This window comes from Ylistrum balloti, unplaced genomic scaffold (genome assembly GCF_031769215.1).
Source record: "Ylistrum balloti isolate Yb309-2 unplaced genomic scaffold, AGI_CSIRO_Ybal_v1 Utg369702, whole genome shotgun sequence".
NCBI classification, from domain to species: domain Eukaryota; kingdom Metazoa; phylum Mollusca; class Bivalvia; order Pectinida; family Pectinidae; genus Ylistrum; species Ylistrum balloti.
Window position 1 is genome coordinate 599047 of NW_026781932.1, and position 23689 is coordinate 622735.

General features: G+C 34.5%; 2 protein-coding genes across 3 annotated transcripts; one reads left to right on the top strand and one right to left on the bottom strand.

The window, feature by feature from the left end:
• Nucleotides 1–628: 628 nt before the first annotated feature.
• Nucleotides 629–13565, bottom strand: LOC132565213 (perlucin-like). Of its 2 annotated transcripts, none has more exons than XM_060229847.1 (5): nucleotides 13325–13565; nucleotides 6510–6587; nucleotides 3499–3590; nucleotides 2765–2855; nucleotides 629–1113 (listed from the first exon to the last, which is right to left on the bottom strand). In XM_060229847.1, exons 2-5 carry the CDS (start codon nucleotides 6514–6516, stop codon nucleotides 869–871), a joined length of 435 nt encoding a protein of 144 aa, XP_060085830.1. In that variant the 5' UTR covers nucleotides 6517–6587; nucleotides 13325–13565; the 3' UTR covers nucleotides 629–868. The 2 variants fall into 2 exon arrangements, with proteins under 2 accessions (XP_060085830.1, XP_060085831.1); XM_060229848.1 differs by lacking the exon at nucleotides 13325–13565 and adding an exon at nucleotides 10733–10772.
• Nucleotides 13253–23436, top strand: LOC132565212 (uncharacterized). Its single transcript, XM_060229846.1, has 10 exons — nucleotides 13253–13617; nucleotides 14978–15181; nucleotides 16232–16407; nucleotides 17639–17695; nucleotides 18321–18442; nucleotides 18930–19234; nucleotides 20067–20152; nucleotides 20713–20807; nucleotides 21448–21536; nucleotides 22402–23436. Exons 1-10 carry the CDS (start codon nucleotides 13282–13284, stop codon nucleotides 22486–22488), a joined length of 1557 nt encoding a protein of 518 aa, XP_060085829.1. The 5' UTR covers nucleotides 13253–13281; the 3' UTR covers nucleotides 22489–23436.
• Nucleotides 23437–23689: the final 253 nt, after the last annotated feature.

Here is a 23689-nt window from a genome sequence, read left to right on the forward strand (position 1 = left end):
GCAGTCATTGAAGGAGGAGTGGGCCGTCATCCACGGTCACAGCATTCGACGATATACAAGATCTATGAGTTTGCGTCGTAATGCTGTGGCCCTAGCCAATTATGCTTACATAAGTTACTGACACCGTTCTTAAGAGACATGACAACCAAATGTTTCATACAACACACAAAATTACCGAACAAAGATAAAAGCGGAATTTGGTCGGCATTTAAACGTCCACAAGGAGGCAATTAGTTGACCCCTAATTTAAGATGTTCCTCTACAACTATAAAATATCTTTGGAACTTTCTCTTTTAACAGATTTTTATTTTCTCGGTCGCCATGCTTATCCTCAGACTCTTAACTTAAATGACGAGTCCTGGAAAGACGAAACAGGAAGGTTGTTTTTTTCTCCCGAGGCCATGACATTTCACAGAAATTGAAATTAGTCCTTGGTGTTTCCTTATTGGTGATTCGTACTCAGTTGGATGTTTGAGATGTTGTTCTTTCAACAAAAGAGAATATCTAACCAGTTTGTCTACGTGTGTGGTTTCCATGCATTTCTATGCACGTAAAGACGTACCAACATAAAACAAGTTTTGAACGCAATAATTCGGAAATCCTTTATTAATTTTGTACATATGTTTCCAATAAACAGTTGTTCATTCTATTGCACTCATTTTCTTGATATGGCAATACTTATATAATTATCATTGAAGTCTTATGTGTAACATGTCATATTTTGTAAAATAATAATTTGCATCGTCTTACTTATCTGAACATCATTGTCAATAAATTATTAAATTGGATTTGGCTTTTGCAGGTTTATTTCAGATCCGGTAAACATTTGGATTTACTTTATTTCTTTTAAAAGTGCTACTCAAAACGTCTATATCCTTTTGTGATAACGTGTCTCGCAGATGGGCATGCCGGCCGCTGTACACTCGGTATCGGTCCATAAAAAATCAGCCCACTGTCTCATACAGAGACAATCAGCTGATCCTTGGTCGCCACTATTATCCGGCTGTCCATCATCCCAGTTAGAGTAGCTGGAAATAACCAGACCAGAAGTATTCCATATCCATTCATCCTCTTTAATTAGGTCAGACCCGCCTAACCAGACTCTGTCAAGATCTACAAGAGAAATAAAAATAGTTCCGAAAAAAAATTTTGTTGATCTTATTATACACGAGAGTTTTACTTACGCCTGACCCACTTATTGCCCCACCCATAATAACTTTTTCCGCGGACCAGAAAACTTCTAAATTTACAATGAGGACTGAAAATGATTAAACTTCTGTCATAATAATTTGTACACTATTAAAAAATTATTGCATCATTTAATGAAATAACTATACCAAATTCGAGATAACGTTGCTGGACGTGTTTGATACTCGTTACTCGAGGTTCCTTTGTTGTTTGCTTTGTTCTCGTTTGTAAAGATGACATTACTCACTTCAATCGATCAAGATTTACATTGCGTGTGTCGTCGATGAAGCGAAAGAGGTTTAACCTTTCGGAAAATCTGATCTAATTCTTCCTGCAAATTTTCTGGATTTTGATGATAATGCCATGTTAATATTTCCTTTGTTGTTAATGCACAATTGCATCAGTGGGGATGCAACTGCATACTTCACCAACGACTTTTAAAAAGGTTCATTCATTGTAATGAATTCAATTGATTTTAAGATTTTCAGAAAGCGGAAGACGGAGTGATTTTTTCTAGACATAATCTGTATTCAGGCCAATGTCTGAAGCCATAGTATTGCGGTACAAATTGATAACTTGATTGTAGAATGTGGGAACAGTGGGAGATATGTTTTATCACAAAACAAAAATGTATGTGAAATGTGTACGAAGTGACTTTGTAACAACAATTTCACCCATGTCAAACTTTTCAAGACCCATTTTGGTCTTCAATTGGTGACGCAATGATTAATCTTTTTATCAATGGATTGTTTCCGCTACAGGGGTATTTCTAACGTCAAGATAGTTTTGATTGAATTATGACAGATAAAATATGGTTGTGAATAAAATCAGTAGAGTTAGAAAGAAAGCAATTAAAAAGTAATATAAATTCTTAACAAAGGAGATGGCCAAGATACAGATGATGGTAAGAACTAAAATGAAGCAAAGTGTGTTGGAATGTCTGCATGAGGGGATGAAGGACAATGATGTGTGGATATGAGGATTATTTAGTATAATTCATTAGTAAGTTTATTCTCAAACAGAGCAATGGCCATCAACAGACTTTAAACAGACAATTGTAGACCTGTCTCTTAAAGAGATGAAAAAGCTGTTTTATGCAGTGTTAAAGAAGGATAGTAGTCTTAAATGTTTTGATCATTAAGGAGGAGCAGATATATTTTTTGTTTTAAGAGGAGTAGCGCTATCTATTATCTGGCTCAACTGTATCTAATTCTTAACACTTAATTCTTTTGTACAATCTTGGAAATTGATACTTTGACACTGCGGGTGGACTTTCAGCCCCCGGGGTTTACTGGTGCACCTCCTATCTTGATGTTTTCATATCTTTCGAACACTTTAAATTTGGTCGCCATATTGGGTTCTGAATTTGGACCATTGGCGTTGCCTCAGAGACCTGTAGGGACAAACAGGTATATGAGGCGGTAAAATCCATTATTTAACTCCGCTCTATCTGATTTTAAATGCATGACTTTTATACAATTTCCAATACATGGGAGACAGGAGTACGGATAGTAATACTGTTGAAAACATTGCGGATATAACTTCTTTACATAGAAAAACTCAGACATCACTGTACCTGGAATAGTGAGAACAACACTTCGAATGAATGCATCCTCCGCTTCTGTGTCGACCTCTGCCAGATGGCCGTAATGTAACTGACAATAAACCTAAAATAAATCATGAAACTTTTGACTTTAAATGACACGTTTACAACATACCAAATGTTATAACGGGCACAAAATGTCAACAAAATCATAATCCGAACTCAAATTCAATACAAGGTCAAAATATGAACAAAAGAAAAATATGCAAATACTCCTGAAAAGTAGAACATTTCTCGTGATCAAGCAGGTATTCTATACTCTACTAAACGTTCTTTAAACTTGCTAAAATCATATAAAAAATGAGTTAGAAAGGAAAACCCTTACTATTAAAAAGGATATCTTATTTGAAATATTTCCGAAATTCCTACAAATCTGTCGAAAAAGATAAACATTCTGATTTCAGATTTATCACTTTATGCATTTGGGCCTGTCCATTTATTATATATTTGAGCATGAATGGGGTTTCCTGAACACAAGCCCAGGTTGTTCCGGAATCTTAAGCGTCTACTATTTCATAAACGACACCCGCTACTTGTTCCAGAGATGAATGATTGATTATTGAAATATGACTAATACATCAAGTAGGTTATATAACAAAACATACAGGCAACAATACAAAACTGTTGGTAAACCTGTAGGATAATATTATTAACAACATATAGCCCTGATTTGTACACGGCAAGATGAAATTGCATTAAGAGCTCACCCTAGAATCCTCCCACGTCAAATTTACATCAGCAAATAAAAAGCATGAAGTTTTGAATCTGTACCATCCACACGGGCAGCCGTCATCTTTCCCTATAATATGCAAATCAAATCTATGTTTAAGTTCCATGTAGTAGAAAGAATATGCCTATCAGTTCCCAAGAAACGGAAGTCTGACCAAGGTTAAATAATTGTTTATATATTGAATGAACATAATTATTGTTTACTGTAAGAACGACATAGATGATGATGATGATGATGATGATGATGATGATGATGATGCATGTAAGGACGACGACGATGATGTCAAAGGCAAAAGTGATTTGCACTAATTACACTGATGATAAATATACACACGGAATTATCGTGAGATGTTATTGGAGCAGAACGTGGGAAACGGTGTAGAATAGTTTGATCTTTATGAACTGAATAGTGGAAAGGTTTGAAACATACAGAGATGCTTATTGTTCTTCTGAAATTATCAGATTTATGAGTTTTATTGAATGAAAGGGTTAGGGTACATTTTCATCTTAATTTCTGACGATAAATATCGATAATTCTCTTTCGCCTCCTAAATCATTTAGGTCTTAAATATTTAAGCCCTTGTCATCACTGACGAGTAATATATAGACAAAATAGCTCTATGTACTTTACCTAATTCGAAAATTGTACTAAAGTAATTTGACCTTTGTATTTAACGTACAACCATAAAACATCTGTTATTTTACCAACACAATTTTTCATTTGGGTTTTCCCTTTATAGCACACGGGTATATGATTTTTGTTGTTGTTTAAAATCGATTTCAGTGACGCTAAAGAAGTCACCGATGGTGATCATGAGAGAAGTCGTCATTTTTAAAGGGTTATGCGCGTGAGTTATCTGTTTGTAGATTTGTGATTTATGAAATTATTTATAAATTTTGAGTTTTGATTACGATTTTTTTCACATTATTTTCCTTATCACGCTTTTTGCATGTTTCTTATCAATTACATTCATCACAATCGTTCAACCAAATATAACTAGACAAAACAAGTAATTATAGGACTGTAGCACAGAGTGGAAGACTGACAGAGTGCGCTTACTAAAATATCAAAATTGATCTATGTTATGAAAATTCACAATTTGCGAACAATACAAATACAACATTAAAACCAACATACACACGGTCCAGACGGAGGAAGAGTTTTGGGTCTTGTACTTATCGACATTCCTGTAAAGTCTACAAACTGAACTGGTATCTATATAGGAGGCAAGACAACATCCATCCGTACTCGAACAGTAAATCAAACACGCAAAAAGGCTTGTCTCAAACATAACGGTGACTTCAGAGACTGGTAGGTTATTCCGCAGCAAACTGTATTCTTCCCAGTAGCTCTCAACACAAACAACGTATCTAATGATACTGCACAGCAGAAAAACTGCAGAATATATAAACAAATCGATATTTTAATACCTTTTAAACATTCCTTAAAAAAGCGCAAGTGTTACCCACTTCTGGTGGATTGTTAAGTCCCCGAAGCTTGTCGCAACCTACATGCCACTTTTGACGGCATTCAAACATATACTTGAAAGTCTTCTGAAATTACCAGATGAAATTTATTGAATCTTGAGGCTAAAATTTCTTGATCAGACCAGAAAGTAATATCAGGTTCTAAACTAAGAATACGCTAAACCTCGTAAAAATAAACATAACTTTAGAGCTTGAAAAAGATAAACAGAGCAGATTTTTTTTTTCATACAATGATTTTAAACTTACCTGACGCCAGGAAGACACCTGTCATCGTCATGTTGTGAGTGTAAGCAGTGATGATTGGGAACTGTGTTTTGAAATGTGTGATCATGAAGCCAAATATAGGTACCTATACTTCAACTTCATCTATAATTTACGTTTTTTATCGATATATGCAGAACCTGAACCATTTGCGATATCATATCCTGTTCCCCCTGAATATATCCTTTTTATGTGTGTGCTGGAGATTAATTATACATATATATTCATGTGGACTGCTTTTAAACCTATATCGATTGCTCGTAAGACAATGAAGTGGGCGTTGCCATCGTTGCTCAGCATACAGCTTCTGGAAACAGGCTACTGAACAACGCTTAAATGGTTTTCACAGAAGGAAGTGCAGTCTACCTCGCCCTTGAACACATAAAAAGTAATGATGAACCGAGCACAATGATCTATTCTAACTCTCTTTCTATCTCATAAAGTCTTAGCAAAAGAAACTTTGGCAATATCTTCATTCGCAATGCATTATAACGAATACATTGTCTATTCTCTCAGTTTATGAATAGACCAATTCTAGACTACGAGGTGTGAAATATTCTTTCAGTCTAGAAGAAAAGTATGTAAACGATCTTTGAAACATCTTCTGATCTAGTTGGAATTAAGGGAGAAATCAGTGTCGTAATTACCTTTTGACAATCTTTACTTCTGAGCTTTAAACGGAAGTATTATAAATTATTGCATTATGTAAGGGTTTTAAAAGAAAAACGACCGTCATTATACAACGAAGAAACTTGTTATTTTTATTTTCAAGGATACACGAGAACATAACACAAGGTATTTCTGAAAAAATAGAAATAAGAAAGAAAGAAATGAAAACACTAAGAAGCACCTCCGGTCGATTCTGTTTTGTGGTTTTGGGAGACTGATGGTGATGGGTGATCAATGCACTGTTGGTCGATGGAGGGTTCTGGTGAATCGTTAATCGACCGATCTGGGTCAGAAATCTCACACCCACAACGGCCATTACAAAGAAACCACAGACACACACGGCACATACACATTGTGTCCCAAACAATAGCGACTTTCGTCCCAGAACACTGACGTTCGTCGGTGAGACAATACCCGAGCACGGGAGGAGGCACGGAGACGGAAAACCTGTTAATCAATCAACGAGGGTTTCCCCCCTTTGTATCAATTCCGTTCGGTCAGTGCAGTTGGCGAACTTTTTTTAACTGTTTTTGCTATATCGTTGTCCTTCCAGGTATTGCCCAATATTTACCTCTCATACGTTTTTTGTGTGGATTACTGTTTGTGGGCGTCGGTCCTTGTGACCAAAATTCGTTGCATCATAATATCTCTGCAAAGAAAGAGATAACATACATGTATTTCATAAACTTCTAATGACAGAGGTTACCTTTTTTCAGTTTCATCCCGATTTCGATTAAAAAAATAATTATAACATTTGCTATGCCATGATGACAACACGTCCTTGTTGAAAGAGAGGTCAGCAGTAAAGCCAATCGGGATGTTTGTTTGTGGTCACTTCAAAATGACACGTGCAGTTGATTATACATTTAAATTATTAGTCATCAGTATAACTTAGTGTGCGATGAACCGGATTATAGAAAACCAAGCCTATTAGTTATGAATGACCACCATCAGTTATTTCTTAACTATTTATTTTTCCTAACTAATTATAAGTTCACAAATAATCTTTTGGATCTATGCCAATTTTGACACGACGTTCTATGCTATTCAATACCAAAAAGGAATTGTGGCATTGTGGCATTGTGGCAGTTCAACACACTTCATAAAAATTGACTGAATTACAAGCAACGACGTTACAATGTGCACGTGGATTATTGTACCTTTTCATTATAAAAAAGTGTTTATAATGTGTGCCACAGGTAAATGTTACTCTATTCTGTCCTTCGTATACAGCTATTGAGGACATACCGCGAGGCGCATGCGCGGATTTCTCGCTTCAGGAGAAAGATTCTTTACTATAGATTACATAGCGTAATTTCAGAAAAATAGTAATATGTCGTTTTGTATGCCTCTGATCACTAAATTTAAAATTTCTCCGTTACAAATATATATTTGTTTTAATTTTTGATGAAAATAAGTTTATTTGAAACTTACACACGAATCTCCTTCATAGTCTTACCAAACTTTTAACAAAAACGATTTGTTTTGACAACTTCAATGTGAAATACAAGCAATAAAAACAATCTCAAAATGTATTCCTCTGGCAATCAAGTTTAGTAAGTTTTCAACGCATAGCCATAACTTTGCCAAACTTTAATAAAAAATTAGTTGTGTTATTGTTTAGCTGAAAATAGCACATAATTTCATTTCACGGTTGAAAAGAGTGTAAGGAGAACACTGCACGTGCATGGTTTGTTGACATGTTAAAATTTGTAAAAGATGAATCACCTGACAGAATTAATATGGAATATTACTAGTCAAAAGCCCATCATAAAGCCGATCAATAAATACAGCATTGGTAATATTAAAGCTAGTGGGTCATTTGACATAAATATTGTATATACAAGCACCTGTATGAATAACGTAAAGTCACAATCCGAAGGCCATTTCTACTTATTTTTGTTCAGTGACGACGCTGTTAACTAACGAGGACGATCATGATCATACTCCTAAAACAGGTGAAAATCTTAAAAACAGACCAGAGTAGACATATAGATTACAACAAATTCTCAAATCCCTGTGATCATATTTACTTACAGTATATAGGTTAAAGTACACAGGCACTTAATAACATACCAGTTTGGGACTGTCTTTTGACAAGTGACACGAGTCAGTGCATGAACAATCAATATTTCAGTTATGCATAGATTTATTTTATTCTCTGGTCCATCGATCATGCCCGTCTTACTTTTAAGTGTTCGTCATGCTAGTTACATTAGAGAAAGCCCAAAGAGAAGCTGCTCGTATTATAACTGGCCTTCCTATTGTTACAGATATTAACCGATACAATCTTAGAAATAACAATGAATTCCTGTATTTGGGCTTTCTCTTAAAAACCTCTCTTTTATACCTTCTACGCTTCGTAGCTGGAACTTGTTAGATTTCTCTGTACGCTCACTGACTTCCATAAATTTGATTAAACCTCACTTACTATAAAAAAAACAACAATCCCCACCTGTCTACTTTAGTTATGGTGAACGGAAGTGTAACATAATACATACTAAACTTAGACGCAGTTGTAGTTCCCTTAAATACAATCTTTATCGAGTAAATCTTGTCGAAAATCCAGTTTGCTCCTGTGGACATTCATGTGAGAATGCCTTTCACTTCTTCTTTGAGTGTCAAACTTTCAGAAATGAAAAACGGACTTTGTTTCATAATCTGGCTGAATTAGACGAAGATTTGAATATAGAGCTTCTTTTGTTTGGTAGTATTGATCTTTCTGAGGACCTAGTCTATTTTGTCTTTAGACGTGCAAAATTTCATTAAATCCAGCAAAAGGTTTTAAAAGATTCTTATACATGTATTTATGTCTGTGTGTGAATACTTAATATTTATAATTTATGTTTAAGCCTATATCTTTATAAGCATGTATTTGAAAATGTATGTTGGGAGAGGGCTCCAATAAGTTGTAATAACTTGTGTCCTATTCCCTTGTTTAAATATATTTTGGCAATAAAATATGTTTAAGCTAAACTAAAAGCTAGTTACATGCTGTTCAGTACAACTCTACTGAAGCGTGTTCAAGTGTATCTAGGCTTATCTATAGATATACATGTATGTAAAACGGCCTATACGCATCACAGGAACAACTGTGATTTTACATTCGATAACCTTTGTAACGTTTGAGTGTTGTACATATGGAATGAAAACGTCAGTAACTTGTAGACGTGTGTATTCTTTCGAGCATGTTGACATTACACAAACATGGCGGGTCCACAACGTGGTACAGAAGCTAGAAGGAATGGCGTCATGCAAGGGAGATCACTCGCACTCTAAGATCATCAAAAGGCATAACAATCACAATTAGAAATTGTTAGAAACAATTTAACGGGCTTTTCACCTACATTGTTCCCAAATGTCAACGCTCTGGTGGTTACTTCATTGAGAAAAAGCCTTTTTACAATCTTAACATAATTTAGCCTATATGGCAATTCTAACGCATGCATTTAGTAGCCTATCTTTTCAGCAAGTTACTGGACAAATATCAATACTTTGAACATTTCATTTAATAAGACAATTAACATATTTGACCTCAGTGACCATAAAAATAGCTCAAGGTCAGTCATATAAACAAACTTGGTAGCCCTTTATCTCGGCATATTGCAGACACAATAACGAAACCCTGGGTCCTTTGGTTATTAAGTTTTTCAAAAATTAGCTCTGAAAATTGCAAATATGATCTTTGACCCTCAACCGAAACAGGAAGTTGTCGTTTTATAGAAAAAGTTTCTGAGAAACGTTATTGATATATAATTCTACATTACATATCCAAAGTTAAATTCAGTTCATTAAGCCGGTAATGAGATACTGACACTTAAACTAAAATCGGACATGACGTCATGGCGGCCATTTTGTTTTTTCAATCTGGTTCAAAATTTCATCAATTGGTAAATTACACATGGGGAAACTTTTTCATACCAATTAAATAAGATATTTATTAATGATCTAGGAATAATTTTTAATTTGAACTTTTTGTCGGCATTTTTAAAAGTCAAAGGAAATTTTCAAAATGGCGTAAAACGGTAACGAAAAATTTTACGGAAAAAATGAAGACTTCAAATTCATCAGATTATCATTCTACATTGATTTATGGGGAAAAAATTCAAAAATCCAGAGAAATAAATGTTTTTAATCTGTGACCTTTGACCCAAAGCGAACTTTTATATTTTACATTTTTCTAATAACATGTAATGATAAATATTCCGATAAGGAAATTTCCCACAAATAATATAAATCCACAAACTGTATACAATAATCGGTTTTTAAGTTATTGTGGTTTTTAAGATTTTAATGTATGACGTCATGGCGCCCATATTGGATTTTTGACCTATTTGAAAATGTTCCTGTAGCACCTTCAGACCTTCATTAATAACATACTAACCAAAAAATCAAAAATTGCTTTCACTCATCTAAAAATAGAGACTCCACAAAATACGGAAGGAGAAAAAGAAGAAGAATAAGACCCCAATGACCTTGAACATGTGTCAAGGTCATTTATATTATTAAACTTTATTTTCCACCAATTGAGTATGATATTGTCCAAATATCATGACCTTTGGCCTTTTGGTTTTTGAGAAGATTTAAAAATTTTATATAATAAAATTGAACCCTTGAACTTGTGTTATATACGTGTCTGATGTCACATAATGTTACAACTTTGTGTACGAAGACGTAACCTGTACAAATCTTAGGCATATATAGGCAGAGACGTATATAACACATATACGTCTCTGATATAGGTCACACACACCTACGGTGAATATATAAACTACAAAGCATACATGCACATACCTGTACATCTGTTTACATAAGCTGGATTTTAAATGTCCGTTGTCTCACATCCATCTAGATCTATGTCGGATTTTGATCAGAGGAAACCAACTTTACGACATATTTTTGTTTCACACTCGTCAACAGCTTCACAGTACGTATTTAATCAACGTACCTGGTTCGTGTGTTTACACGAGGTTAGCAATCGAGCATGTGTACACAAGATCTACTGACAGTCAACGTAAAATGTCTCCTGAAGTCTGAAAGTACTCATAACACAGATCTCTACATACGAAGTCATTATAAGGCGAGGTCTAGAGCTACATACTTAAAGTACAATGTACATTTATTACACGTAAACGGCTACATAACTATGTGACTACTAATTTTAGAATCTAGATCCGAAATTTCGCCCTGATATATTAATATAAAAATTCGCAGGTATTAGGGGTGTATTTGAACATTTAAATCAGACGGAATCATAAAACTAAACCGATAACTGCCCCCTGCCCTCCAACCCCCACCCCCGACATATATATATATGTATATTTAATATATGTCACAGGGTAAATTGGAGTAAGTGTCTGTAACGTCCTGTTTAATCTGTATTCGTTACTGTCCGTGTATTTTCGTGTATGTCCTTATTTGGTGTTACCTGTTAGGTAGTGTCAGTGTCTGTCCTTATATGGTGTTGTCTTGAGACGTGTACATGTCCAGGTGTGACAGGTGAGGAAGTCGTGCAAGAGTGAGTATGTAGGGTAATAAAACTAGGGATACCCCTGGGTGCTGGGCAGAATTACAGACAAACCACGTCGCTCTGGACATCCTCGGGAGTCCAGGCACCACATAGAGCTACAGTTAAGTGACTGACACGACCCGACGGTCGGTGTAGTGATGTGATTGAAATCCGACACACAACGAATTCGAGTTGATGGTGTGACATATATTATTGTGAGAATGGGTTGTTTCGACTGAAAAAATTCATTAAAGGTCACTTGATTTGTTGAATGTACAATCAGAGAGCAATAACACGAGTGCATGATAGAATATTAACAAATCCTATTCATGAATATTTTACGTGGAACATTTAATAATATAACTCCAAGGTGGGTTTATATCAATTAATTCACACAATTTAAACAATATATCTTACTTTAATTTCGTCTTTCTTCCCGATTTTTCCGTCACGACTTTTTTCTGTTCAGGAATCCCAATGATTACTAGATTGTCCCCTCTTTGCTTTCGTTTGTGAAGTTATGGAAGTACATCCTCTGTACTTAATTGTTGCCAATGTCAAGGTTTAAAATACGTATTGCGTGATATGATATGGAACTTCAGTCTTGATGATTATTAATTATAACGTTTCAAAATGACAATTCGTTCCATCTCTACAAATGCGAGATTCGGAAATTCACCTTTAAATATATGTTTACTGTTTTTCTATTTGGTGGTCTGTGAGAATATTTTGCTTTACTTTTATTGATAATATTTATTAAGAAGACATCACGGTAAAACATTAATTTTGTCACTGATTGTGTGTGTGTTTGGTACACTTAAAGTCACATTTCTATGCCATCACGACATTCACGGTCGATTTCCGATGTCCAGCTTGATAGTTTCTTTGGTTCGGGAAACCCCTATCAATTTCAACGCTGATAACGGCGACACGCAAAATTTTGAAAACGAGGCAGCTCATTTTGTAAACACAAACACATGATAGCGGGCAGAAATGACAGCGACTATAATGACACAGTCAGTAAAATCCCGTGGGTGTGGTCAAAAATTATTTAATATCTATTGAGAATTACGAAATAAGTAAATTATTGATCAACAGATAAGGATTTCCTAATTAATCTATTTATGTGCACATTTCATCGGAATCCAGCTGTCATTGTTTATAAGGTGATACACTTAATAAATAATATATGCAATCCTAGATAAATAAACAAGTCATCGAGAATGTAAAAAACAAAAATAAGAAAATATTAAGTTATTTTAAAGGGATGAAAATGCATAAGAAAAACAGTGTTTTACCAGAGACGTATATGACACTGTGTTATACGTCTCTGATTTTACAGACTGAATATTGCTGAGGAAAATATAGGCATAATGCTTTTTCATTGAAGATTAATTAAAGTGCATCATTTTCTACATAATATGAAGTTGTATGGAAGAGCGGCATTTTGAAAATCACTCCTAAGCAACGGTTACTCTACTTATCAACACCTGTGTAATTGAATTAAGAACAATCAATTGCAATATATTGAAAAAAAGCTAGGCCTAAACCTTATTGTAAAGTATCGTCCGAGTTAGCCCTCTTAGTGAAAATCTTCAGTATGCAGTGTTGTCTTAGAAAAACTAACAACAGAATCTAAAAATTATTATCCAGTTGAAAATAATACTATTTTAACACATTTCTATTCTAGTTTAGCATAGATTACTTTTTCGATGCCTCATGTTTAAAAAAAATCCTTCTCAGAAGCATGTTCGGACGCGATCTGTCATTGTACTGACGTCATGACGTTTGTAATGCCTATTTAGCAAAAAGCACCTCTTTCAAAACACCGAACATGGCTTCACCCGCAAAGAAAGCAAAGACTGATTCGTCCTTACCTGTTTGCCCGTATGGTGCCAGATGCTATCGTAAGAATCCACAGCATTTTAAAGAATTCAATCACAACTCAAAAGACGATGGAGCTGTGGCAGGAAGCAGTCGGTCGAAGGCGTCTGACGTTTTAACAGCCGATATGTCCAAGCTTCCTCCCTGCAAGTATGGGGCGTCTTGTTACAGAAAGAACCTATTACATTTCGCGGAATTCTCTCATCCAACAACTGTTATTTCAAATATCACATCGAACGATGACAGCGACACGGACGAAATTTCCGATTCAGATGATGAAAAGAAAGTAAGTTTTTTGCTGTTCATTTTAACCTCGCTCTAAAGTGAAAGTAGACCCAGATAAGGGACATCTTCAAGTCAAGTCAATTATATTTTAAGTCGACACACACACACACACACACACACACACATACACACACACATCTATTTGTGTGTGTAACAATAAACTTGTACCAAGGGCTTTTACAACCGACAGCGAATATATGTAAAATATTTCAAAACAACATGCACACATACGACACGGACTTGTATATTAGATTTAAGTCCGTGATTACGATTAAAGCATAAACGTATAACATTATACAAAAAGCTATGAAACAAATTCATCAATATATCCACACAAAGCAAAGCAGACTTCGAAAGATGATACTAGTATAAACCATTATTATTATTAGCTATATATAAGCCTTAAGTTACTTTACTAAAGTGAAAATGATGTATAATATTTACAAGATTTTGATATAAATACAAAATGCACTGTAATGTATACTGATAAAAAGTTTGGAAGTCATCCGAAACAGTGTATGTGCATTGTACTTATATGCTATGTGACTATTAATAGCATTTGATAGCATAAATAATGGATGCAGGCTTCACAGCCTCTATGTCCATGTCATGTATATTACAAAGTATAATAAAAACAAATTTCACTTCCAATGTAACGACTACAAGTACGTACATGTTAATGTTCATATGTAAAACAGTTATTTTTCCAATGTTCATCTAACATTATTTCAAATTTAATTAAAGATTCTGCGTTGACAACAGTTTGTGGTAAGCTATTCCATAAATCGATTACTCGTTGACTGAAAAAATGCTTCCTTCCATCAAGACGACATCGTTTTTTTAAGATTTATCATGTCTCCTCTTGTCCTATGGTGTTGTAGCGTTGGCAGTTTTAAACTTTCAAGCCTTTCCAGATAAGTCAGATTTCTGAATCCCATGAGTAGTTTTGTCACCCCTATCTGGACATTTTCAACGAGTTCAATATCTCTTACTTTTGATGGGTTCCAAACACTCGCAGCATACTCCCAACTATTGTAATTTTCTTTTCTGTAGGAGTCTTTCAGTTATCAGATCACAAATATTTAAAGTTTTACCAGTATCAGTATATACAAATCTTATAAAAAGTTGAGGTTTATGTTCCTATCCAGATTTATTTTGAGCAAATATAAACTTTACATTAAGTTGATACAAGGGTTTCGGGTAAAAATTGTGTCAACCAGTGACATTGAGCGACGATAAGCATGGTTAAGTCCTCAGACAATATCTTCGAAAGTACTCAATAAGGTAAAGTAGCCATAATGAGAATTTTCAGCTTCTATATTTTTTATAGATTGTAATTGTTGCCATGGTGATTTTCCTAGGATAAGAAAGATGGGGTGAAATCTGATGATATCCTAAAACGAGGAATGTCACTGGTGAAGAGCTACTCAAAAATGTCAGAAGAAGAAAGGAAAGAGCTCATCAAGAAGGCATTCGAAGCAAAACTGAAACTACAGAAAGAACTTCAGGAAACTCAAGATGAAGTGAAAAACAAAGACAAGAAACTTCAGAAGCTTCAGGATCAGGTAGGATTTTACTAAAGCAAGACTTGCTGGTTTTCCAAATATTCATTACACTACATTTTCCTCCACTTTGGACTACTAGTACTCGTTGCCGACCCATTCTTACCCATTTCTGATTCTCACAAATGCAAATGTTTCACCTTCTCAGTCGTGATATTTCAGCTCACAAATTTTTCTTGAAAAAAATGTTGTCATTTAAACTAAGATAAGAGATCTGCACTTTATACTTCAGTTGACTTTCACATGGACATTAGTCAGTGGACAATTGACAGGAATCTGCAATACAAATGTGTTGCTTAGCACAAGACTGAATGTATATCATCGTTATAACAACATGTAACATGGACGGTGAACATAGATTTCTTATAATATTCATATCAAGGAACCAGGTCTGCGCTGGGTACTGATCAGGTGCAGAGTGAGGGCTCAGGAAAGGTAGTGGACAGTGTAAAAAAATGCAAAACACATTCACTTACTACAAAAAAGGATTCATTTACAGCATGTGGAGAGGATGCACATGCTAGTAATATTACGTAACAAGTTCTGCTACTTAAACATTTATGGAAAAAAATGAGTAAGTAAGATTGAATTTTTCAAAAACATTCACTCAGCATTATGGAGAAATGGTAAATGGTGAGAATAGGTCAGTGACCATTACAATCTGACCACTATACACTATACCTCCGAATATCAGATCAGTCTGCCAAAAAATAATTTTGATAAAAATCTTGATAAAAAATAGTACTGTACCAACTGTGAAAAAGATGTGAAACAAAGTTTTTGATCTGAACCATTTAATTTGGGCTAGAATATACAAAATTCTGTTCAGTGTTACAAGTTACAATGGTTTCAGTACAGAGAAAACGACCTTATCTCGACAACAAACTCTGTTCTAGTTAAGTGACATCTTGTTATAAATCCTTGACTGTGTCTTGATATGTAATGCTAATTATATACTGACCTACATATATATATATATATATATTCATCACTTTTAATTTATAAGGTAAATAACATATTTCAATATAAATTTAATATGCTAAACTGCTTCAGGTTAGCACAGGGTTGTTGCTAGTAGAAGGAGAGAAAGAAGCTTTGGAAGGGAACAAGACTGTGTACTTCTCAATGAAGGCAGAGCGGTCGTACAAGGAGGGGTCAGCTGACCAAACTCATTTTCGACTCGCAGAATCTCAGTTCTACAGACTCCTTAGTGGTCCTGGTGCCTCATCGTAAGCTTTACACATCCTCAATATGCTTATAATGGTAGTCTCACATCAGTGCATGTATGCCCTTATGAAATGTTTCTTTGAAAGGAATGAAAGTAGAATTTGAAATAGGGTAATCATGTAGCATTTCAATATATCGTGATTTGATGAAAACAACATCGGAATGGAACTAAATCATGATGCATTGGAATAGTAAACATATTGAAGGCAGTACTTTTTAGTGCCCTAAATTTTAAACAGCTGTTAGGATTTAGTAATAAGCATACTTTGAATTTGAAGTTATATAGATGCTTTTCAGCAAGTTTTTTCTTCACTACAATGCTTTCTTGATAGTTTTACTGAATTAAAAACCCGCCCACTCCTAAAGTCTTCTATGTTTCATAGGGATGATGATCATGAACAGAAGTCTTGTTAACAAAGATGTTTTGTGCAGATGGGCAAATCTATTCTGTTGTGGGGTGATTTCTTCTTTATTCATGGAAACTGTTGTAATATAGGTCATTATTTATTTCATCGCTTTCACTAGGATTCAAAGACAGGCCTTCTCTGATTTACATTAGTAATAATGCACTAGTCTTATGCTCAACCAATGGGGACAAAGAGAAGTCCTCCCTGGCCAAATGGTAAATTGTGTCTGTAGTATTTACCAGGAGAATGGTGATGAAGTTAATAGATATACTTAAACGTGTACGTGAAGTTCAATAGCTTGGTAGCAGGCAAGTCCCAAAGAACTGAGCCAGGAGCCCAGACTCTCTTTCTCTCTGTCTCTGACTGACACACTGACTGTATTTCTGGCTGTCTCAGATAAATACAGATGAATGTGACGGAACAAGTCCAAGGACCCTTGGTTAACTGGATTGGTTACTAAGATATTGGTGTTGATATATGTGCATGATAAACTGAAACAAAAACACTGAGCACTTCCCGACAGAACCAGAAGTATGTGGTAACAGCCATCAGCTATGTGTTTTAGCCATGGGACCTTCCTACATATTATGTAGATTATCTGCTTATGTGAAATATACCAGTACTCTATAAGCTTATTTTTCAAATTATTGAATTCCTTAAGATTTCTGGTGTCCCTCCTAAGAGCTGTAATTGTTTAATTGTATGGTCTAATATCTAACTGACATCCCGGATTAGGCAAGTTTAGTAGTATTAATATTCTTGATGCTCCAGGGACAAACAGTTTCCAATTTCACCAAAATAATTGCAGGTTCATTATATGTTTCAGATATCGCGTCACAAATGTTGAGTATGTGGTGAATCCTGTTTTAGTTAAAAAATTTAAGTAAGTATCATAATTCTGATTCAATGTTATACACACAGACTTGGCACAAATTCCCAGTCCCTAGGTCATTATGTGAACATGTGCATTATAATATAAGTATATTGTAAGTGTACAAAACAAGAAGAGTGCCAGATCTCTGTACTTTGAGGTCTATGTATGTACATGGATTAATCTAGATTTTTTGGGGAAAATGTCCATTTCTTGAGAAATTGTGATATAATCTGATTATTTTGTGATTTTGGTTTTGTGAGTAGCATGCTTGGATAATAGGTTATAATGTTAGAACATATCAATGATTTTTACCAACAATTCTGATATTTGGACTGTAGCATGCAAGGATAAAGGGTTATCAAGTTTATTCAAATAAATGACCTTGATCCACTTTCAGGGTCACAAGTGTCAAATATCTTAAAAATTTTCAAACAACTGCTCCTTAGTAACTGAAAGGCCATGGGGTCTGGCAAATCTTTCTGTTATTTCTTGAAATTTTCCAGTAGGTCACTCGCAATTTATATTAACTTTTAATTACATTCAAAAAACACTTTATTTTATTCCATAATTAAATGTTTTACGTGTAAGGTAGCTGTCAACCAGATTAGTTTATTTAAGTAACCTTGACGTTCAGAGCCGGCCGTGAAGATTTGAAGAAGCACAGAGGGGAGGACAAATCCTATCCGGTCCTAGCTTTTCATGGGACAGACGAGAAAAATATCCACCCTATCTGCGAGACTGGGTTCAAAGTTCCAGGTAATTCTTCACTAATAATCATTGAACCTGTACTTAAAGTTTCTCTCTAACTTTCAAGGATACCTTGGCAACAGAGAATATCAATTTTATAACTTCCTTAACCTTAAGGAAACGTTTCTATTGCATGTACCTCAAAAAATAAGGAAAGAAAATAAATACAAAAGTGAAAAATATCGCGCTGGTGTAAGATTGTTTTTGGAAATATACTGTAGAATCATTAATTTTTGTGAGAGTTTTAGTTTTCATTGATTTTGTTGGATCATCTTATATCTGTAAATGAAATGATAAACATGTCAGAAATAACATGATTGTTTAGTGCAGTTGATTTAGTGATTACTTCTCATTGGCAAAATAAAATGTCTCGGAAATAGTTATTTTTTGAATAAACATTTATTTTGGTCTCCAAAAAACTAAGCGACTTAAGAGTTCACAAGGAAATTCACTGGTATGTTCAGGATTTATTGATGAGATGTCTTAAACCTGGCAGGAGACTCTGGATTTAAGCATAAGACCGACACAGGATGGTACGGAAAAGGGGTATACTTCAGCGAGTTTCCGGCATATTCTATGGGGTATATTCAGGGGTCAACTAAACTGCTGTTGTGCCAGGTTCTACCAGGGAATGTGTTCCAATGTACAAAGCTAATCCATGGAGCACCACTGCAAAAGGGGCATGATTCCCACACATCACCAGACAAACAGGAACTGGTCATCTTCAATGGCAATCACATCCTTCCATCCTACATTGTACATTATGAACATGCCGTATCCAATTTCAAATACAAAACTGCAGTAAGTATGATGATGTCTAGCCCGGCATTAAACTCTTCTGGAAGTTTCTTACATGTGTTGAAATACATTTGTAGCTAAAAGGACACTTTTGTATTAATCTTGAGTGAAATCTCTGTATACTCACAAAGTGACTGACATAGATATTTTACCACTTTATTGCATAATACAATATCTGTACCATAAATGAACTAATGCAAATTTCCATTTCTAGATAGCAAATGACCTGCTTCCCTCAACTGTGTTTACTTGACAAAGTTGATTTCCCAAAGTTTCAATTGCTAGCATATGGCTGTCTTACTGTTAAAAGCTGATAAAAATTATGCAGATACTTTTTCATCTGATCTCATGATCTCCTTGGCAAATAATCTGTTTCCTTTTGCGAAATGAAGTTTGATATGCATGATGCTCATTATGTTGCATAAAACTTTTTTCAATTCAACATCATTTTTTTATAACAGACATGAAACAAATTATTGCAGCTTATATTAATCTGTCTTGCAAGCCATGATAAAGCCCACGAAGGGTCTTATTGTGAAAGGAAACTGGAAAACTCTGGGTAAACCCATGTGGTCAGACAAGTGACCCCTACCTTTTTACATTCATTCAGGGAATCAAACCCTGGACATCTAGGTGAAAGGGGAGTGTTTTTCAATTGTGTCTCCCAACCACACTATCCTTGGAGATTTGTGTGACTGAGTAGTGCTATATGATACAATTTCTGAGAGATATTAGTAATTTAGAAATTCTGTGTATACAGTGTTTCAATTCGTTGGAGATGTGTAAGTTGATTGCTGTGGAAGGTTATGTGTAATAGTTTTGATTCTGTTTACAGGGTGATGGTGTCTCCAATTCTGATATGCTTGATGATCAGAAGGTAGCTAGTGCCTACGCTGCCATAGCTAACTCCAAGGCATCATCGTGAGTATTATTTCTTACAAATTGTTACATTCAACATTTTGCACCATTTATGTCTTGACTGCTGTAAAATTATCTCCTTTTTTTTTGTATAAATGATAAAAATACAAGATGTAACTAAACATTTCCTGTTGCACTGGTCCTGGTCAGTGTGGCATGATAAAAATGGCCCATCACTCAGCTTATACAACATTTTCTGTGGCACATGTGATAGAGCCTTTGGATATCAGCCAGAGACCTGGATTTAATTTCTCGAGGCACTTTGCAAGAATGGTTTTTTCCTTGCTGTGTGACGTGTAGTTAAAATTGAGTTAACATAAATATTTTAAGGTCATCTGACCTGAATGGTCACTACTCTGAACAATGAAAGTTTATCTCAGCTTTTTGTCTGATGGATTTTACATATGGATTCTTCATGAAATTGATATTTTCATGAAATAAACTTGCATTAAACATTCACATAACTTGTTAATGAAAATTATGTATTCCCCACATTGTGAGCTATTGGGAAAAGAAAAAAGTAGTTGTTTAAACATTAATTCATTTTAATGTTTTTTTTACAGAGCTTTTAAAAATGAGAAACTCATGTTTTCTGGAATATTCCAACTTAAACAAAACCAAATGTTGGAGCTAGCACAGAAACATGGATCTGGGAAAGGTAAGTTAATCTTTTATTACTTATGTAGTGACTATGGAAGTGAATAATTAATATTAAAATGAAAAATTGTTTATTTTAGTTGAAAGGGAAGATCAAAATGAAATGTTTAAAAAGAGAAATCAAACTGTTTAACACACATTGTAAGCTTGTTCAGAAAGAGCCATTTTTATAAAGAAACAAGTTACTCATACTGATAGTAATGCTCTTGAAAATGAACAAATGCTCCATGATACACGGGTGATGAACAATAGTTATTTTATAAAATAATGTATTTATCATAAGTTCTGTAACATGATGCCTCTTGCATTCTTAATATGTATTAGTTGGGGTGGTCGGGTGGTGCAGTGGTGACACACTCGCTGTTCACCTATCCATACATGGTTTGATTCCTGGAATGGATGCAAAAAGGCAATGGGTCACCTGCTTGACAACAAGGGTTTTTCCCGGGTACTCTGGTTTCCTCCCACAATAAGACACCCCCCCCCCCCTTACAATGGTTGTAAAACAAATGATAAAGTTTATATTCATTTACATATTTTATATTCAGTGGAATTACAGCTTTCAGTTGACTTTTATGTTATTTTGTTGTGTTTTTCTATAATTTCTATAGTTTTTTTAAACCGACTGATTTTTCCTGCAGCTACACCAAAAGTCTTCAGTATACTGGTGGCCTCACAAATGGAATTCCTAAATAAAAGTAATAAAGTGCAGCAAGCAGAGTCAAAAGGGGTAAGAATTATGGATCGTGCAGTCATTTTTTTTTAATTCTGAAAGTGTAGGTAGAGACTTTTGACTTACCTGAAGTTGGTATGAAATATCCTTAATAAAAAAAAACCCTCAAAAAAATCTGAATCCCTGGATTATATAAGACAAAAAGGAAAACATTGGGATGGAGGGGGATATCAAAATCACTTTTGATTGTATACAATTGCTCTTGAGTCCGATTTACTGCACAGCATCATTTAATTGAATAATGGAATATTTTCTTCAAATACATGTATAGAGATTACCTTATGGAAGAGCTTCAGAGTGAAACAAATACTTGAATTTTTCATTGAAACTCCATTTGTATTGAATACAATTTTAGCGAAGGGAATTTGATTCAGTGATTGATCTGCATGCAAGTCCTGGTCCTGTACTCATAGAATTTTGATGGGACCTGTAGAATTTCTTGATACTGTTAAATTTTACATTGCAGGACCCATTGTTTTAGCAATAACGTTGACTCATGAAAATAAATTGTAGTTTCCTCACCGTTTTACTCCTTGAGCAAGTTAGAACAAGATAGATAAGGAAGAGATACAAAATGTCTACCTAGTTATCAGATTGATTAAAACATATTTCAAGGTGATTACAACGCACATCTGTTTGCACTTGGTTTCTCCAAATTGTCAAGCTCAGAAATCAAAGATGTCCACCCCAAAAGCATACAGTCATTTGCAATTCATGTTCTGAACTAGGTAAGCAATACAGGACTACTGACCGTTGACCTCATTACCAATGATGTTTATGTAATCATACATACTGAATATCTTTGTGAATGGTATTTTATGTAATTGTAATTTATAAAGATTTTTCTTCCTTTTTTTTTCAGGTGCCAGTTGTTTGTGAGATGTTTGTATATGACTGTATCAAAGACCGCAAGTTGAAAGCAACAGAGCCATATGAATATTCTGACTAGTTTGAATTTTTTTAGTGAGAGTGAATTCTTATATATATCATAGATGTTTATTTTTATAGTTCAAAATTTCACAGTTCAATATCAATTTTGAACCAAAAATGATATATTTTCCAGGAAATCATGAAACAATTTTCTTTATTTCATTCTAAAGAATTGAATCCGTTATAAATAAGAAGATTGATTTTGAAGTGATTTACCAGGAGTTGAGATGTTTATGATTCCAAAGTACAGTAACAGTACATCTCATAACGTGTTCAATAAGAGATATGGAACTTATACACACACAGAATAAGGGTAGGGGTTTTGTATAAGATTTAGGGAACTGTTAGGGTATGATATAAGAAGGAAAAGTTTGAATAAGGAAGGATATATGATGTTGGAATAGAAATGTTTTTTGGAAGTGTGGGTAACCATTGTTGGGGCAAGTCATAGCTGGCTAGTAGATTGAAGCAGGAACTGTAATCAAAGTTTTGTGATATAGAATTAATTTTGGGAGGATATACCGTAGTTAGGCATCCTATGTATTGATTTAGAGTGGGATTTCTAGAATATGGATACTGTGTATGGATTGGAGTACAGTATTTAGGAGCTATTAGGATACAGAATAAAAATGAAAGGGAAATGGTTTGTAAGAAGTGAAGTGTGTATCTGAAGGAGGGGTGTGAGGCTCTGGTCGGGGGAGTGTTTGAAGAGTGAATTGGGATTCAAAAATGACTTTCTATAACATTTAAAAACCGTTATCAATACTTTATATGTGATCAGAAATACACGCTGTAACACTGCCATTTGTATATTACTATTGCACATGTAATTGTACAATATAATTTACCATCATAATCAATTTATACTTTACTGATTATGTGAATAGTGTATAATGTATGCACTAGTATAGTATCTACATTGCTTTAATTTATTTTGTAACTGTCCTGATTTTGTGTGTAATGTTGTTGATGAGATCAATTCCTATTTATTTCCATTGTTATATGTTCTGTATTAGTTTGATAATTTCAGATGTTGATGAATTATTGTGAAACAATTGAGTATCAAGTTTTTCATCCTTTACAAGATAGTATATAATGTATCTGATCAATACAGCCTTATCAAGGCGTCTTATTAGATTACAGAAAAATTAATATCCAAAACGTCTCAGTACATGTTTGGAATCAACATCAAAATTTTGTGATTTGCATATATCTGCCAC